Genomic DNA, 19129 nt, shown 5'->3' on the forward strand with positions numbered 1-19129 from the left:
TCCATTCATGCCCTTCGTCCGCCTCCATTCATGCCCTTCGCCCGCCTCCATTCATGCCCTTCGCCCCGCCCGGGAAAGCAGGACCCAATCAGGCCGAGCGGGAAGGAGCCAATCCCGGCGCGAGGGCCCCGATTGGCCGGCCTCTCGCGGGCCGGGACGCCGTCTCCGCTCCGGATTGGCGGAGCCCTCCTTGACGTCCCCACACCGTCAGAGGCTTTAATGCGGGGGTTTCCCGAGCTCTTTGCCGCGAAACGAGAGTGGTGCGGGAGCTTTGGAGGGCGGGCGCGTAAATTCGTGGAGGAGGTTGGCCGTGCAAATAGGGGTGAGGGGAGCCGCCTGGGCGTTTCGTGCCTTTCCCCAACGGACGCTGGATTAAACAGGGGTTTAGTGGCGCTTTGAACATTAGCCCGTTTTTATTCCAGCGTAATTTTTTTTGCAGTGAGTCAGAGCTCACTTCATCAGGTGCATTGGCGCATCCATTTAAAACGCCCCCATTTATCATTGTCGTTCAAGCAGCAGAAAGGCAGGGTCTCTGGGGATAAGATCCAGGGAGAAGCCTGTATACAGGTGGTATCTTAGTCCATCTGCAGGCCTAGTTATAACTTTTTACGCTTAGAGGCGCCTAAATAGTTTTAGGATATTTGGTTTTTATAAGCAGGAGATCTCCCTATAACTTTAGGGCTATTTTAAATGCTGTTTTAATGGTTTTATTGGTTAAATGGGTTATTATTCTCCTGTAAACCACTCTGAGCCCGGTCTCGGCCGGGGAGAGTGGGGTATTAAATTGAAATAATAAATAAATAAAATATAGCTCCTAAGTCCTTGTCTTACGCTAGCATTTTCTCAGCATCTCCCCACGCTTTTCTGTTACTTCTGCATAAATTTAGCTGCCTTGGGATGCATTTGCTGAAGTGAACCCTGGCATGCACGCTCTTGCTGGAGTCCCTTAGTTACCCTTTACGGTGCCCCTGGAGTCCTGTTTAATTTTCCTCTAAAGGTGGGCTCAGGGTGTTTGCAGTATAAACGCAACTAACCCTTAAGCAATAGAGAAAGTCGGCATATAAAAACCAACTCTTCTTCTTCATCTGCGACCGTTTTCCTAGTGAGCAAGGTATCAGAGGCAATGAGTTGAGAGCCAGATTGTAGAACGCTGGAGACATTAGGGGCTGGATGGAGGGATACCAGGTGCCAGCCAGACCTCTAAAGTCCCTTCGGTTCCCTCTCACAGGAAACCCTCTGAAAATGTTCCTCCTTCGCTGGGCCTGCTTCCTTCTCCTGCTCTTCATCCCTGAGCCCTCCGCTGGGTTTTTCAGCTGGCTGGTCCAAAGAGCAACCCCAGAGAATCACCCTGTTCCCCCAACAGCTGCCTCAGACCCAGGAAAGCGCCCGCCTGTTCCTTTTGAGATGACCACAGGGGACGAGAGGTTCTTGGCAGAGACTCAGCACTTGGAGCTGACGCCCCTGGACTCCTGTCACCACCAGGTTCGCCTGTTCTTGATAAAAGGGGCACACGGTCCCTACACGAAGGGAGGATGGGTGGCTCTCCCAAAATCCTTTCCTGCTCTGATTTCTAGAGCAGCATTCTTTTGTGTGCGTGTGGATAGAGACACTGTGAGATGGAATGGAAACCTTAATTCTCCTTCATCCACGAGAATTTTGCCAAAATCTTAAACATGCTAAGATTACTTTGCAAGTCATTTTTAGTCAGGTGAAACGACTACATGCCATCCTATCAGTAGTTTAAAATTGTGATTTTTACTCACGGGTTTTAATGCGTCTTATGTATTTTTGTTTTTTATGTGCTGTTTACATTGTAAACTGTCTTGAGTTCCGTCAGGTAGAAAGGCAGCTAATAAATTATTTAAATAAATGTTTGAAATAAATATAGTAACTACTTCATATGAAGGGAAACTGAGCATGCATTTAAATCTCTGCTCCATGCGGATGGCTATCCCTCTTCACTAGGGTTGCCAGTTCCCTCTTTGCAACCAGCGGGAGGTTTTGGGGGTGGAGCCTGAGGGCGGGGTTTGGGGAGGGGAGGGACTTCAATGCAATAGAATCCAATTGCCAAAGCAGCCATTTTCTCCAGGTGAACTGATCTGTATTGGCTAGAGATCAGTTGTAATAGCACGAGATCTTCAGCTAGTACCTGGAGGTTGGCGACCCTACTGTTTACCCCCCCTTCTCTAAGGCAGGGGTCCCCACCTTTTTGATTCTGTGGATACATTTGGAATTCTGACACGGCATGATGGGTGCAGCAATGAAATGGCTGCTGCAAAATGGTTGCCGCAAGAGGAGAAGCCATCCACAAAATGAGTGTCCCAACTTAACTTCAGTAACACAGTGTAGATCCTTGTTCAACATTAAAAAAAAATGTGTACAGTCAATTAAATCTCCAATAGTCGATCAGAAGCCTTGCTGGGCAAAAGCCCTACCTGATCCCACCCACTTTTTAAAAGCACCCAGCGGGTGCCAGAAACAGTGTTGGTGGGCGCCCACAGTTACCACATTGGGGACCCCTGCTCTAAGGGATCATGAATGAATTTGGATAAGGGATCGTCAATAAACTCAGAATACAAGTCTGATCTTTCAGACTCTTTAGTTGCCCCTTGCTAAGGAAGAAGCATGAGGCAAAAGGCTTTGGGTTGCCTCCATAACCACTTTAAAGCTTTCTTTTACACTCCAGATGTATTGTGGGAAATCAAGAGACTTCTGCTCCAAACACTTGTCCTTTTTTTCACTGCCAGGTTATTTCACAGCTTCAATCCTCCTGCACAGACCTGTCCGAAGAGGAGCTGGCCAAATTGGGCGTGTCCCTGTTCAACTGTCAGGCCAGCGTCGAAGGCCGCCGGACTTACCGTTGCACGCCAGGCATGGTGAGTAGTGTGCTAGATGAAGGATGCCCAAATCTGTATGCATATATGAAGCTGCTTTCTATTGAGTCAGATCTTTGGCCCATCTGGGTTAGTATTGTCTCCTTAGACTGGCAGCGGCTCTCCAGAATCTCAGGCTGAGGTCTTTCACATCGCCTACTGCCTGGTCCTTTTAACCGGAGATGCCGGGGATTGAACCTGGGACCTTCTGCATGCAAAGCAGAGGCTCTTCCACTGAGCCACAGCCCTGTTACATGAAGTTGCTTCGTGCCAGGTCAAACCACCATCCCAGCGTTGTCTCACCTGGCTGGCAATTGCTCTCCAGGGTCTTGGCCTGAGAAAGCTCTTTGTCATTGTGCATGGGTAGATCTTTCTGAGGACCAGACCTGGGTCTCTGTCTGCTTTGAAGGTGCCAGGCCAGGTCCCAACGTGGAGCCTCGATGTGACCCTTTTCCCCACTTTGCTGCTCTGAGTGGTTCTTTGCCAGCCTTCCAGGCACGTTGGTCCCTTAGCTGACGCTGCCGTTTAAGCCGGCTGAAGAGTCCTACAAATTAAGAAGCAGGAGGGTCAGATGAAATGCAAGCCAGGTGCGAGAGGCAGGCTGTAATCTGGCCATCTCTCCTTTATTTATTTATGGCCCACTTTTAGTGGGGTGGGAAGGGTATCTATCTGGCTGGCGATGGCATCAGAATGGTCTAGGAAAGTGTTCTGTAAAGAGGACAAGGGTGTAGCCTACGCCGCTGTGTACAAAATGTTTATTGTATGTGTTGTCATACACTTACTGAATTGTTTTCTACTTTTGCAATTTCATTTTCTGCATTGTTTGACACACCTTGTCAGGAAGAAATGAGTTGTGCCGATTTAAAAATAATAATCAGTAGAGCAGCAAAGTCAATACAAAATAAATAATTACAAACATGCCAATAAAAGCAATACAAGCAAAACGTTATGTTTTACTTATATTATTTTATAAACACAATAAAAGTTTAATAAAAACATAATTTTGAGCCTGGCTGTGCCGGGGAGGACAAGATATTAATCTAATAAAGCGCATGAAACAAACACAACCACCTCAAATGATCTTGACAAAATATCAGAAGCTATACTGACCAGTAGCTCCACCACGTTCTGAAAATACTTGTTGGGTACCATGGGCACCACGTTGGGGACCCCTGCAAGAGCTACAGTGGGTTAAGCAGAAGAGGACCAGTAGATAAGTAAGCAGGGACACGCGCCTGCAAAACATTAAATATTGTAACCTTTCAAGTGTATCTTACATGTCAAGCAGGGTTGCCAGCTCCAGGTTGGGAAATATCTGGAGATTTTGGGGGTGGAGCCTGAGGATGGCGGGGTTTGGAGAGGGGAGGGACTTCAGTTCCATAGAGTCCAATTGCCATTTTCTCCAGGGGAACTGATCTCTATCGGCTGGAGATCATTTGTAATAGCAGGGGATCTCCAGCCACCACCTGGGGGTTGGCAACCCTAATATCAAGGAATTTTTAAATGTTTCGTGTAGTGAGGCAGCTGAGCTTCTCGTATAGCACTTGGTCCCAAAGGAGCTGTGGCTCAGTGGTAGAGCATCTGCTTGGCATGCAGAAGGTCCTAGGTTCAATCCCCGGCATCTCCAGTTAAAGGGACTAGGCAAGTAGGTGATGCGAAAGACCCCTGCCTGAGACCCTGGAGAACCGCTGCCGGTCAGAGTAGACAATGCTGACTTCTATGGACTGATTCGGTATGAGGCAGCTTCATGTGTTCATGTGGTGCCCATGAGAACTATGGAGCCTGCTGATGTGTTTCCAGGTGCCTACTTACTTCTTCCCTAACACTAAAAGTCAATCTTTATGTTTTTTCCCCTTCACTGGAGTAGGAGGTGCTTCTGGGGGGGGGGCAGGAGGCATTCCATCTGAGCCTGCAGGGAACACCAGTCTGGAAACAGCTGCCTCCATTGGGGAACTTCTCAACATTTTGTGATTGGGCCAAGCTCTCTGTGGCGGCCGTTTTGTTGTGGCATGCAGTATCTGTTCTCAAAACTCCAGAAATGCCCAGTGGTTTACCTAGGGTGTGGACCCATGCCAAATAGCATCCTGAACTTCCAGGGCTAGCGTGGGGGGGGGGGACATAGCAATCTCAACAGAAGATACATGCATCTAAGCATCTCCGTTGTGATGATGGACGCGCACGTTCGACTCCCTGGCTTGTTTCCCCCTCTAACAGACCCTGGCCGAATGCACAGCAGAGATGGACCCGGACACCTGGAACGCCTACCACATTGTGAGCAACCGAGCCCGCGCCGTCTGCTACACCACTCGCCAGATGCAGTTCAAGCGCCAGACGGAGCTCACGGTGAACTCCCTGGTCTCCACTGCAGTCGGCCAACTAGAAGCGATGAAAATGCTCAAGGTTTGTATTTGTTATCTTTGTTTATTTAAAATATTTATTAGCTACCTTTCTCGCTTGCGGAACTCAAGACGGGTTACACTATAAATAAAACATTACAAAAACACAATAAAAACAATAATTTTTATTGGTTTTTCCCCCTAAAGCTAAGAGCCAATCTTGATGTTTTGCCCCTCTGCTTAAGGGGAGCCCAGGAGACATTCCCTCTGAGCCTGCATAAAACCCATAAAAAGTCACAACCAACACCTTTGTGGGGTAGGTGGGGCTGAGAGAGCTCTAAGAGAACTGTAACTAACCCAAGGTCACGCAGCTGGCTTCATGTGGAGGAGTGGGGAAACAAACCCGGTTCACCAGATTAGAGCCCACTGCTCTTAACCACTACACCATGCTGGCTCTCTACACCACGCTGGTTTATAAGCTTCTGCATTTTACAGCCAACGTGGTGTAGTGGTTAAGAGTGGCGGACTTTAATCTGGAGAACCGGGTTTGATTCCCCACTCCTCCACATGAAGCCTGCTGAGTGACCTTGGGCTAGTCACAGTTCTTTCTGAACTCTCTCAGCCCCACCTACCTCACAAGGTGTCTGTTGTGGGGAGAGGAAGGGAAGGTGATTGCAAGCTGCTTTGAAACTCCTTAAAGGTAGTAAAAAGCAGGGTATAAAAACCAGCTCTTCTTCTTCTTCTGGAAGTGGTGGTTGGCTCTTGGCCATTTCCTACTTCCCTCTTGGTCTGCACACCTTCCTTTCCTGTGCCCCAATCGTTGCTTTTCTGCTCTCTCTAGCCTCTGTCTTCCTTGGTACTCTGCTCACGTCTTGGAACTCCCTTCACTTTGTTTTCTGCCACCTCCTCTGGCCCTTTCCCTCTTCGCTTCCTTGTCTCCCTGCCACCATGTGGAGCAGAGCCTGCATCTCCCGTGTTTCCGACCCCAACAGAACGGCCAAGAGGAGCTGAAGGAGCTGACTTCCGATTCCCTCCAGAACGTGGTGAGCAGCCAGCAGGAGCTGCTGGCCCAGCAAGCCAAGCTTCAAGGCAGCCAAGACCAGATGGAGGACGCCATCCACAGCAACCTGGACCGGCTGGCTCAGGAGAAGGCTCTGATTGCCAGTGGGCACCAGCAGGTGGCGCAACTCATCGAGGGCATCACCAAGAGGATGGGTGAGAGAGGCTCTGAAGCATGGGGCAAGGCAACGGGGAGTTTCCACGGGGGGTCCTGAGAGGGCCTCGATGCTTTGCAGAACATGTGTGCACATGTGCACCCAAATGTAGCGATGCCCAATTGCATGACTCTGCATTGAAGCTGATGGAAACGAGATCTCACCCTTCTGTCACCTGCTGTCTTATGTTGTAATAGTCAAGTGTGGCCCAATCTGAGAATATCTAAATCCACTGATTGGGGCCACACTGACTGTAAATAGATAGTTCTGCGAACTTTAGGGACCCCCCTGGTTTGCAGACAAAACATGGAAACAACCCAGTCTGACCTCTTTCCTCAGAAAATGTAAGCAAGCATCTGGACAACCAAGATGTGGATCTGCAAGAAGGCCACAAAGCCATCCTGAAGGACTTGACTCAAGTCCAAGAGCGAGCCCAGGAGGTCTACTCCAAACTAGGTAGAAGAAGGTTGGTGGGGGTGGGGTGGTTGAGTTTTGGTCGCCCGCGTCTTAAGCCCTTGCCCTACCCTTGGGGTCCCCATCATGGTGCCTGTGGGTACCATGATGTCCACTGACACCTTTCCTGGTACCTGCCTGGAGAAAATGGCCGCTTTGTCAACTGGACTTCATGGCATTGAAGTCCCTCCCCTCTCCAAACTCTGCCCTCCTCAGGCTCCACCCCCAAAATCTCCAGTTATTTCCCATCCTGGATCTGGCAACCCTACTCACAACAACCCAAGGTCACCCATCACCATTTTTTGGTTGGCTTCACCTCTTACAGTAGCCATTTTGTTGCTGTAGCCAGGGCCCTGTGTCAGAATACCAAAGATGCCTGCAGGCTCCACACATGATCACAGGAAGCTGTCTTATACTGAATCAGACTCTTAGTCCATCAAAGTCAGTATTGTCTGCTCAGACTGGCAGCAGCTCTCCAGGGTCTCAGGCAGAGGTCTTTCATATCACATGCTTGCCTAGTCCCTTTTACTCGAGATGCTGCCAGGGATTGAACCTGGGACCTTCTGCATGCCAAGCAGGTGCTCTACCACTGAGCCATGGCCCCTCCCCAAAAGGCTGGGGGCCCCTGAGGAGAAATCCCATCTTCCCATCTCTTTCTCAAGTCCTGACTCTCTCCTTCCATTTGCTGCTGCTTCCCAGAGACCAATCTGGGCCTGTTCCTGGCCTATCAGAACCAAACGGCTCTCTACTATGAGGAGCTGATGGGGAAGCTGCAGAAGATGAACCAGAGCCTGGGGCTGGTCCTCTCCGCCATGGAGCGGATGCAGAGCAGTGTGGAGGGGCGGCTCCAGCACCTCCAGAGGTTCATCAACTGGGCAGGTTAGTCGCCTTTGGGGGGTGGGAGAACGAGTCTCCCTCTGTCTTCCCAGGAAACGTCTAACCTCCAGGTACTAGCTGGAGATCTCCTGCTATTACAACTGATCTCCAGCCGATATAAATCAGTACACCTGGAGAAAATGGCTGCTTTGGCAATTTGACTCTATGGCATTGGAGTCCCTCCCCGCCCTCCTCAGGCTCCGTCCCAAAAACCTCCCGCTGGTGGTGAAGAGGGACCTGGCAGCCCTATTCTAACAGCTTAATAAAAGGGGGAAGGTTGACCTTAAAGGCCTTTGCCTGCTTTCACCTCTCTGTCCTCAATGGTTTCAGAGTCTGCAGGTTACTGACAAAGGACTGTGAAGGTTCACCTATCAAATTTCTCCCCCACCCCCAGAGGTGAGAGGATGATAAATACTCCTTCTCACCCGGCTTTCTACTTCCAACACCCCCAGTGAGGAAAAGCCCCCCGGAGCATTTCACAAGTGCTCCAGATCCTATTCACATTGCCATTTTCCCTGGTGAACAAATTCTGAACTGACCATGAAGGTAACTCTAATATCTATGACCCGGATAAATCATGGATGTTTCCTGTTTTCTGAACGAGATCCAGGTTTTCCAATTGCTTAAACAGTTGGTTTTTTAAACTTCACAACTATATATGGGAGGAGGAAAGAGTCCAGAGGGATTGAGGTGAGAGGGCGAGAGAAGGTGATTTGTAGCTGGGAACCAGGCAAGGAGACTGCCAGGCATGGAAGCCCCCCACCCACTGCTTGTGACTGCAGGAGCAGCCCCACACACTAGGGGTTGAACCTCTGGGACCTTCTGCATGCCAAGCAGATGCTCTACCACTGAGACACAGCCCTTCCCCTATATTCATGAGGGTTCAGCTTGGCTGTGTGGCATGTTCAAAGTATTTTGTCACACTCAATGCTTTCTCCTGCTCCGCCTGTAGCGACATCTGAGCTTAGCCACTGTGGGGATGCATCGGGGGCTTGGCTGGTATCCAGCCTCTGGCACCATGAGTCCAGGGGACGATGCCCACAATCTCTTGTGTCCCCAATGGCTGCGATCTTCTCTCACTGTCCTGGACTGAATCTGGTGACACCATGATGATGGGTGGAAGTAGATGACTCTCCTCCCAGCATCTTCTTCCTCTCTGCCTTTGCCATTCACCCTTCTGCCTTGCAGGGTTCAGCCTCAGCTCCATCTACACCTGCGTCTTACACGGCAGCTATTTCTTGCTGGCGGCACTCATCATGACCTTCCTGCAGATTCCTGGCCTCCCGCGGGCCGTGCTTCTAGTCCTGGTCATTGCCAATGCCCTCTCGGAGCTCAACCATGCAGTCTCCTTGGGATTTAAGTCACTCACTAGCCTTTTGGTGTTGGCGGTTACAGGCAAGTATATTGTTGGCTTTCCTCTCCCAAGTCCGTGGATCATGCCTTTGATGCCTTCCACCACCAACATTTTGTGGTGAGGTGACAGTAACGTTCTGGCTGGCACTTTTGGTGTTGGAGGTGTTGTTCCTAGAAGATCTGAAGCTTCATCGTTCCTTTGATGATGAATATTACATCATATCCTGCCTTTCTCCTCCCATGAATGAAATCCAGGGTGGCTTCTATAGGATGGCCCAGGATACCCCGATCTTGCCAGATCTCGGAAGCTAAGCAAAGTCGGCTCTGGTTAGTACTTGGATGGGAGACCACCAAGGAAGTCCAGGGTTGTGATACAGAGGCATGCAATGGCAAACCACCTCTGCTCCTCTCTTGCCTTGAAAACCCTGTGGTGTCTTATAAGTCAGCTACAACTTGACAGCTATATACAATTCTCAGGACATGCTCTGTTCAGTCACTGGCCAGATCCCAAGACTTGGAAGAAGAAAAGTTGGTTTTAATATGCCAACTTTCTGTACCTTTTAAGGAGAATCAAACCAGCTTACAATCTCCTTCCCTTCCTCTCCCCACAACAGACACCTTGTGAGGTCAGTGAAGCTGAGAGAGCTCTAAGAGAACTGTGACTAGCCCAAGGTCACCCAGTTGGCTTCATATGGAGGAGTGGGGAATCAAACCCGGTTCTCCAGATCAGAGTTCACCATTCCAAACCACTGCTCTTAACCACTTCACCACACTGTGTCTCAGTAAGGGAGGGGCCTGTATCAGATACCTTCAGATCCTGCCAGAAGCCAATAAGCTCGATCCTGGTCTCTGTAGACATGGCGTAAGCCTGTGATCAGCACACTGGGAGGGGCCCTTCCTACAACATGCTTATCCCACTTGGCTGAACCATAGCTGCACATGCAGGCTACAGTGAGGCCGAACGTCCAGGCTTAATCAAACAAACATTTTGCATAATTGTTCATAAGGTAAAAAATACGCAGGGTGTTCAGAGCTGTCAATTTTGGGGTGCCCCTTGCCCGCTTTGCTAAGTGAAACTCAAGGAACTCTGGGTAATTAATTCCATATTGATTTATAACGGATGATAACGAGACCATGTCTGCCACATTAATGAGGCCAAAGTGGGCCTCATTATTACCTGAGATTTGACCCTTCACTAAAAATACCTGTTTTTACTGTGCGTGGGTGCTCTGTGCCATCCAGTCGCTTCCGATTTATGGCGACCCTGTGAATTCATGCACTCCAAAATGTCCTGTAGTTAACAGCTTTGCTCAGGTCTTGCAAACTGAGGGCTGCGGCTTCCTTGATTGAGTCAATCAGTCTCATGTTGGGTCTTCCTCTTTTCCTGCTGCCTCTAACTTTCTCTGGCATTATTGTCTTTTCCAGTGACTCTTGTCTTCTCACAATGTGACCAACATTTTTACTGTCCAGCCAATAAGCTGTAGTAGAAACATAGAGTTGGAAGGGACCACCAGGGTCATCTAGTCCAACCCCCTGAACAATGCAGGCAATTCCAAACTACCTCCCCCCCTAACACCCCCAGTGACCCCTACTCCATGTCCAGAAGATGACCAAGGTGCCCTCATCTGCCTAAGTTCATAGAATCGGCATTGCTGACAGATGGCCATCTAGCCTCTGCTTAAGAACCTCCGGGGAAGGAGAGCTCACCATCTCCCAAAGAAGCCTGTTCCACTGAGGAACTGCTCTGTTACAAAATTCTTCCGTCTCATGTTGTGTCTTCTTCTTGCTTTGCTGCCTTCAACTTTTCCTAGCATTATTGTATTTTCTTTTCACGATGTGACCAAAGCTTTCACTGTCCCGCCAATAAACTGTAGTATGGAGCTGTATGGAGGAGGCTGGCTAGAAAAGCAAGGGTTGTAAATAATCCTCCCCTCTTCCCCTTCCCTCCTCCCTGCAGGCAACTGGATCCTGGAAAGGGTCTGCCGCTGTGCCCTGCGGTGCAGGCTGCAGAAAACCGGGCTGGCGTTTTTACCCCAGAGAGCGCTCGAATGCCTCACGGCACACGTGGAGCTGAAGGGTGCCAGCAGGAGCCGCGTCACCTCTACTCCAGACAGGTAAGGAGATCTTTTTGGCGTGTGCAGTTTTGGGGCCTCCCTCAGAACATGCACACAAATAAGTTAGGTTGCCTAACAAGTGAAGATGTGAAACCCTGGATTGGCAAATCTTCCGGAAGCAACCCCATTTCAGTGCAGGAATGCGGGTATCCTGTTCATTGTGGGAGTTTGCTGGCAAGGGATTGACTGACACTTTCTCCTACTTACTCTTGTGGGACTCACAAAACATTCTTCGTCGTATGTTTTAAATACTATTAGAAATAGGAGATTTCATTATATTTTTGGCTTCCTATGCTGATTTTTGTGTGATTGTACTAATTTAGCATAGAGGTGTTCTTTTTATACTACTCTTGTAGGACTGCCAGGGGAGTAGAACAGCAGAAGAGCCCTGCAGGAGCAGACAAGTGAGGGTCCATCTAGTCCAGTCTCCTGTCTCACACAGTGGCCAACCAGTTTCTCTGGAGGTCCACCAGCAACCTTAGGGGCTGAGGCCTTCGCCTGATGTTGCTTCCTGGCCTTGGATTCAGCGATTGACTGCCTCTGAATGTGGAGACCAAACCCAGCCCTCTATGGAACTTGGTGGGCCAGTGGTCTGATTCGTTGTAAGGCAGCTTCATGTGTTCCCAGTCCGCTGCCTATGCCACAAAGCTGAGGCCGGTCTGTGTCAGAAAACCAGGTCCAATATTTTGAGGGGCTCCGACTAAAGGGAGCGCCTTGGCTCTTGTAGCATGGTGAACACCGTACAATACAGCACAACTCTTGGATCGGGCATACTCTGTGGGCACAGCTGCTACCTTTGCCTGGGGCAAAGAGCCAGCATGGTCCAGTGGTTAAGAGCAGTGGACTCTAATCTGGAGAACTGGGTTGGTTTCCCCACTCCTCCACATGAAGCCTGCTGGGTGACCTTGGGCTCGTCATAGTTCTCTTAGAGCTCTCTCAGCCCCACCTACCTCACAATATGTTTGTTGTGGGGAAAGGAAGGAAAGGGGACTGTAAGCCGGTTTGAGTCTTCCTTAAATGGTAGAGAAAGTCAGCATATAAAAACCAACTCTTCTTCATCATCTGCTTTCTTTCTCCTCTCTGCAGAGACTGTGATGTTGGCCTCTTGAAAGAAGAGCTGGATAAGCTGGAAGAGATGAGCTGCCTGTCAGGTGAGCAAAGGAGGGGGAGAGTGACCTGTTGGTGGCTTGGATTTGGGTACCATACAGAAAGCTGGCTCTCCTTTGGTCCATGCAGAGCAGAAAGCAGAGTTTTGCAGAAAGTCTGGCTTGACGGGAAGGCACTGCATCCTCTCGATCTGCACCTGAAACCTTCCTTCAGCCAAAGGAGAATCCCTCGAAGTGACTGTTCTGTGAGAAGAGCCGAAGCTGGAAGAAGGCATCAGACTTTGATGAGCAGAGCGAGAGGATGCAGGCTCCTGCCTTGCTTGATTTACCTCCATGGTCAAGGGGTGGGGGGCTCATGTCCCTTTCTTTCTGCTTCCTCCTCCTCCTGTGATGTGGATTAGACTAATGCTCCAGCCTAGGCTGTGTAAGGAGAGTCTTAGCCAGCATCTCCCACTCTCACTCAAAAACCAGGCATGATAAATCACAGTTGTGTCCTGGCTTTCAAAACTTCAGGTTTTTAAATGCTACTGTGTAGGCTGGAGAGAGGTCTTGGCACAGTGGTACCTGCTGAGACTGTGGGTTCAATCCCAGCCATCTCCGGTTAAAGGATCTTGGCTTTTGGGGAAGACCCTTCTCTGCCCTGAGAGCTGCTTCCTGTCTGAGCAGGCTACTGTGGGCCTAGATGCCAGAGGTCTAATTTAGTACATAGGGACTTCATGTGTAAATGTTGAATTCTTCCTGTGTGTTTCTCACTGTTGGCTAGAGTCTCTCTTCTCTGTGCTTCTAGGAAGCCTAGGTTGTAGGGTCTCCCCCGGCCTCCCACCCTTCCCATTACCAGTGCTTCATCTTGCAGGTCAGGACCACGTGGGGAGAGAATACTCAGCTCAGGGAGAAGACTTCCTTCCAGACAAGGGCTCAGTGCTGCATCCCACAGGGTGGACTTCTCATCAGGGTCGCTCCTTCCACTCCATGTGTCTGCGGCGGGTCAGCTTGATCCGTTCCTCAAGGCCTGAGGTATCGGGGATGCGTGGGGGTGGGAGAAGAACTCTGGACTTGGCACACCTCATTTGCAACTCCAGTTCCAGGTATCCTCTTTGCAAGCCAGATCATAAAAAGCCAGAAGTTGGAAGGCCTCTTTGGAAATGTCTTCTAGCCATTTTGAAACTGCTGCTCTTACACTGTTCTTGTGGCGTTTTTGATAGCAATGCTTTTAATGTGACTGATTCTTCACGATCAGTGTGTGTGTGTCATGTGCTGGCAAGTTGTGTCTGACTTATGGCAACCCAATGAATTAGGTGTGGTATAGTGGTTAAGAGCAGCGGACTCCAATCTGGAGAACCGGGTTTGATTCCCCACTCCTCCACATGAGCGGCGGACTCTAATTTGGTGAACCAGATCTGATTTCCCCACTCCTCCACATGGCGGTGGACTCTGATCTGGAGAACCAGGTTCAATTCCCCACTCCTCCGTGTGAAGCCTGCTGGGTAACCTTGGGCTAGTCACAGTTCTCTCTGAACTCTCTCAGCCCCACCCATCTCACAAGGTGCCTGTTGTGGGGCGGGGGAGGGAAGGCAATTGTAAGCTTGAGACTCCTTAAAGGCAGAGAAAAAGCGGGGTATAAAAAGCCAACTCTTCTTCATACCCTATTGTAAATCAGTTTTCTGGGTAAGCTAAAAACATTTTTTCTCTCCTGAGATGTTGGGAAAGAACAATCCTCGGGAGAAGAAGGGAGTGTTGCACCAGCAGGATAGGGGGTGCACACTGCCTGGCAAAGCTGCGCTTCAGAAATCTCCCGAATGCAGCGGGCTCCCCTTCATGGGAGAAAGCCCCTGCCCTCTTTAACGCCCTGTCGGCTTTCCTCTCCTGCCAGGCTACCTCGGAAAGAGCCCCCCAACAGCGCCTGAACTTGGACTTCAGCCCCTTTGCCAGTCCGAGGGCTTGTGCTCCGAACGAGTCTCTGATGAGTGACATGTAAGTATGGTGTCTCAGTGACCAGATGAACTATTGGTCTGATCCAGCGTGGCTGTTTTTCACATTACGTCAGGTTCTGAGTGTGGCCCCTGTGTGAACAGACTGCTGGACTTGATGGGCCTGGGTCTGTACGTCTGGGCGTCGCCCTCAGGATCCTTCTCTCTCTCGTCCCTTTCTGGACAGCCTTGGAATCCCTGACTTGAGCCGGCCTCAGAATGGGCATAGACCTTGGAGATAATGTTTCCCCAGTCTTACAGCCCAGGACTTCTGCCTCTCGCTCTCTCTGGGTCAGGCTTCAGTCCACTCTCCTCCCCGGCATGGCTATCCCTCTCTCCCCCTTCAATCCCAGCCCCCACCCCTTTCTCCCAGGTGCTTCCCTTTCCCCCTGTGCCTCTGTTAACCCATGGTTGCCTGGGCCTTGGTCTGGCTCTGCCTGTCCTCCCAGGGCTACTTGTGAGCGGTCTTCCGCAGCTCTGCTGGCCTTCCCTCGCTCCCTCCACCTGGGATCTTGCCTCCCAGGTGTAGGCCTTCAACAGTATTCCCTCCCTGCTGGCCTTGGGAAGGAGAGTTCTGCTGCTGCACCTCCCATTGAGGCAGCGAGCAGACAGGGCCAGTGCCCTCCCCGACTGTGGGGTCTATGGGCTCCTGCTCTTGCCCCCTTGCAGGGAAGTGGGGCTGGGGGTTCCTGGTAGGGGGTGGCAGAGGAAGCCAGTAAGGCCTCTGCACCTGGGCAGTCAGCTTGGAAGGCCAGGATGGACTCTGCTGCCTCGGCAGAGAGTGTAGCATTGGACTCCATTCCCAGACAGTCTGATCCAGCAGGGCTGTTCTTATAGTGCCCCATCCCCCCTATTTATTTTATTTTGTCAAACTTATAACCCGCTCTACCCCGGCATACCAGGCTCAGAGCAGTTCACATAATCTACAAAATATGCAATAATAAAATAAGAGAAAACAATACATTAAAACAGCCCTAAAGGTAAAGGTCCCCTGTGCAAGCACCGGGTCATTCCTGACCCATGGGGTGACGTCACATCCTGACGTTTCCAAGGCAGACTTTGTTTTAGGGTGGTTTGCCAATGCCTTCCCCAGTCATCTTCCCTTTACCCCCAGCAAGCTGGGTACTCATTTGACCGACCTCGGAAGGCTGAGTCAACCTTGAGTCGGCTACCTGAAACCAACTTCCGTCAGGATCGAACTCAGGTCGTGAGCAGAGCTTTTGACTGCAGTACTGCAGCTTAACACTCTGCGCCACGGGGCTCCTAAAACAGCCCTAAACGGATTAAAATCACAAATTCTAATTCCTAATGGTGCATGGAATTGCAACATACGGCCCACAGTATGCCCCGCAGGTATTTGTTGTTCGGCAGCAACGGAAAGGATAGGGAGGCCAGCTTTTATAGTACAACCGTAGCTGGCCTCAGCTGTATGCCTGGGAAAACAGTTCCGTTTTACAGGCCTTGTGGAATTCCATAAGGTCCCGCAGAGCCCTGGTCTCATCAGAAAGACTGTTCCGCCAGGATGGGGCAAGGGCTGAAAAAGCCCTGGTCGAGGCCAGCCGGACACTCCTTGGGCCAGGGACCACCAGTAAATTAGTATCAGACTCTCTTTAGTCTTCTCTGAGGAACATACCAGGAGAGGCGGTCCCGCAGATACGAGAATCCCGGGCCGTGTAAGGCTGTAAAGGTCAATATACCACCAATCATACCCATCCCTTCTTTCTCCTTTCAGATCCAGCTGTTCCACATCTCCACGGATGCATTGCCAGGGAGTTACCAAGACTGGGCAGCAGTGCAGGAAAAAGGCCATCCTTGGCCACGTCTTCTGCCGGGTGCACGCCTCTGGCCAAGCCTCTTACATCTCCTGAGGAGATTGGACTTTTAAGACTGCTTTCTCTGTTCCCGAGGGAAAGACCTGGAGTCTGTTAGGCAAAGGTGTGGTCGAGGCTGGGGTACCGTTCCTGACAATCCTCTTTTGAGGAGAGGCCTCTTTTAAGACTTGATTTTACGATGTGTGCTTCTGACCAAAGAACTGAGAACTCCAAGGTATAAGGCCAAAGAAGCCGAAGATTTTGGTCTTATTGCTTGTTTAGTGTCAGCTCCAGGACAGAGAGTTCTTCAGGATCCTGTAGAGCTGGCAAGGATGTTTTACCAAGGACTACGGAGGCCACACCTATGCCAAGAACATACCAAAGTTCATTTTGGGGGTTGCATCTCTCTATGCACAAGTTCAGTTTATTGTTGCATGTTCTGTCTGGCTGGGCTACAGACCTTGAGCTTATATGCTGTTCTTAAAACATAAAGACCTCTCTGGAAATGCAGTCAGCACTCACTTGGGGCGTTCTGTCTTCATTGAACAGATTTGGAATGCATTTTTTCCGTTAGCTCAGCCGTGCAAGGTCCTGCCGCCTTTGAGGAAAACGGCATAATGAAATGGACGGTATAAAAACTCTTCTGACTCCTTTGGGCTTGGGTATAATTTGAGAAAGGACTGTGGAAGAAGGGGAAGTGTTTCTGTTTGCTGGAGACAGCTTTGCCTTTTCCTCCGACATGGAGTTTCCATTCACGGTGGTCTCTTGGACCAGCGTCTGAATGTTTCTGTTCTTGGTGAGCTCAACAAGCCGAAACTGACTGACCTGCTTTCTCTCTTTCGGATGTCCTGTTCTCAGGAATGGGGGCGAGCGCTTATCCACCACCCAGAAAAGCAGATTCTACTTTCCGAACAGGTTTTACACTGGCTGATTTTTAAAATGTGGAACGTGCTATAGATTAATAAACATTTGTTATGATGGGGAATGTCTGTCTCTATCATTCTACGTGTAGCCACCGGTCGCCGTATCTCAGAAAGGATATCACAGAGCTGGAAAAAGTACCGAACAGAGCAATCCAAGATGGTTAGGGGGTGTGGAGCACCTTCCCTATCAGGAAAGGCTGGAGTCTGGGGGTTTTCAGTTTAGAACAAAGAGGCCACTAAGAGGGGTGTTGGAGGAGAGTGTTACAGATCCCGTTGACTTCCCCCCAAAACATATCAGTGGGTTATAGATCAAATCAAGCCTGAACTGACCCTAGAAGCCTCAGTTTAGTCATTTTAGCTATCGTAGTTTGGTCACATTATGAGGAGACAAGTCACCGGAAAAGACAATCATGCTAGGAAAAGTTGGTTCTTCTTCTTTTCCTGCTGCCCTCAACAAGAGATGGATTGACTCTATAAAGGAAGCTATCGGCCTCAATTTGCAAGGCAAGACCTGAGCAAGGCTGTTCAAGATAGGATGTTTTGGAGGACATTGATTTATAGGGTCGCCATGAGTCGGAAGTGACTTGATGGTACTTAACACATACACACAAGAGGGGACATGGAAGTTAGCACGGTACAGCCCAATCTCATCAGATCTTGGAAGCTAAGCAGGGTTGGTACTTGGAAGGGATGCCTCTCCTTGCTCCTTGCATAAGTTGGCTGTGACTTAGCAGCACTTTACACACACTAGAGGGGACATAATAGAGGTTTGTAAAATTATGCTCTGGGTAGAGAGAGTAGGCAGAGATAACTTTTTCTCCTTCTCCCAAAATACTAGATCTCAAGGGCATCCAATGAAGCTGATGAGCAGTAGATTCAGGAAAGACAAAAGGGAATATTTCTCTACAGAATGAGTGATTAAAATGTGGTATTCGCTGCCAAAGGATGTAGCGATGGCCACAGGCAGAGACGGCTTTAAAGGGCTTAGACAGCTTCATGGAGGAGAGGTCTATCGGTGGCTACTAGCCATGGTGACTGTAGGGAACCTCCACATTTAGAGGCAGTCAACCTCTGAATCCTGCCTGGAGGCAACATCAGGGGAAGTCCTCGGCCTCTCTGCCCTGCCCTCGAATCCCCATAGGAACTGGATGGCCATGTCAGAGGAAAGTTGCTGGACTAGATGGACCACTGGTGTGATCCAGCAGGGCTCTTTCTGTGTTCTTAGCAAGAATCTGTCCTTGGTATGGTTGATAGCTCTCTGCTTTCCCTATGCAAGCATTACAGAGAAGATGAGGGTTTCGTTCCACCACACTACTAGTTTGGCACTATGTGAAGGATGCTCAGATTCACCGGTTCCCTCATGCACGCACATACCCCTTTGTAGCAAACTAGTGTGATACAGGAATCCTGGTAGAATCAGGTTCAAATCCCCACTTGGTCGGTATACCAAGGGAGCTCATCAGGTGACTTGGGGCCAGTCACAAACTCTCAGCCTGGCTGAACCGGCAGGATTGTTGTGAGGAAATGGAGGAGGGACGAGCAATGTTCCAAGCTACTTTGAATCCCAACTGGAGAGAAAAGCAGGAGATCAATAAATGCATTCCATCTGAACTGCCAGGCATCAGCTTATACCTGCTCTGCAAGCACCAGGAGGTTGTTTCTGCTTTTGCAGGAGGGGTGTATATTGTAGTTTGCTGGTGCAGAGTTGCAATGGCCGACAGTGGGGCTGGCTGCATCCTGGGGGACGCTGCTTTGTGGCAGACGATGGAGTGCGGGAGCTGGCGGCTTCTTCACCAGTAGCTGTTTAGCTTGGAAAGAAGGCGGTTAAGGGGAGACACGATAGATGTCTATAAAATTATGTATGGTATGGAGAGAGTGGGCAGGGAGAAGCTTTTCTCTCTCTCATAATGCCAGAACGCGGGGTCATCTGCTGAAGCTGGAGGGTGAGAGATTCAAAACTGATGAAAAGTATTTCTTCACACAACGCATAGTTAAATTGTGGAACTCCCTGCACCAGGATGTGGTGATGGCTGACAACTTGGAAGGCTTTAAGAGGGGAGTGGACATGTTCATGGAGGAGAGGGCTCTCCATGGCTACTAGTC

The 19129-nt window shown here is 50.0% G+C and overlaps 1 protein-coding gene across 1 annotated transcript; it reads left to right on the plus strand.

The window, feature by feature from the left end:
* Positions 1-30: 30 nt before the first annotated feature.
* LOC130481841 (protein brambleberry-like) lies at positions 31-16160 on the plus strand. Its single transcript, XM_056854625.1, has 13 exons — positions 31-322; positions 1229-1482; positions 2748-2876; positions 5088-5273; positions 6202-6424; positions 6763-6879; positions 7576-7755; positions 8941-9147; positions 11063-11219; positions 12306-12370; positions 13179-13339; positions 14196-14296; positions 16025-16160. Exons 1-13 carry the CDS (start codon positions 31-33, stop codon positions 16158-16160), a joined length of 2208 nt encoding a protein of 735 aa, XP_056710603.1.
* Positions 16161-19129: the final 2969 nt, after the last annotated feature.

The sequence above is a fragment of the Euleptes europaea genome, chromosome 8, assembly GCF_029931775.1.
Source record: "Euleptes europaea isolate rEulEur1 chromosome 8, rEulEur1.hap1, whole genome shotgun sequence".
NCBI classification, from domain to species: Eukaryota; Metazoa; Chordata; class Lepidosauria; order Squamata; family Sphaerodactylidae; genus Euleptes; species Euleptes europaea.

What these genes read in the sequence shown, in the direction of transcription:
- LOC130481841 (XM_056854625.1), top strand. Translation starts at nt 31, where the DNA reads ATGCCCTTCGCCCGCCTCCATTCATGCCCTTCGCCCCGCCCGGGAAAG. An exon ending in GGTTGGCCGTGCAAATAGGG is followed by an intron (nt 323 to 1,228) that starts GTGAGGGGAGCC and finishes TCCCTCTCACAG; the next exon opens with GAAACCCTCTGAAAATGTTC. An exon ending in TCCGTTCCTCAAGGCCTGAG is followed by an intron (nt 13,340 to 14,195) that starts GTATCGGGGATG and finishes CTCTCCTGCCAG; the next exon opens with GCTACCTCGGAAAGAGCCCC.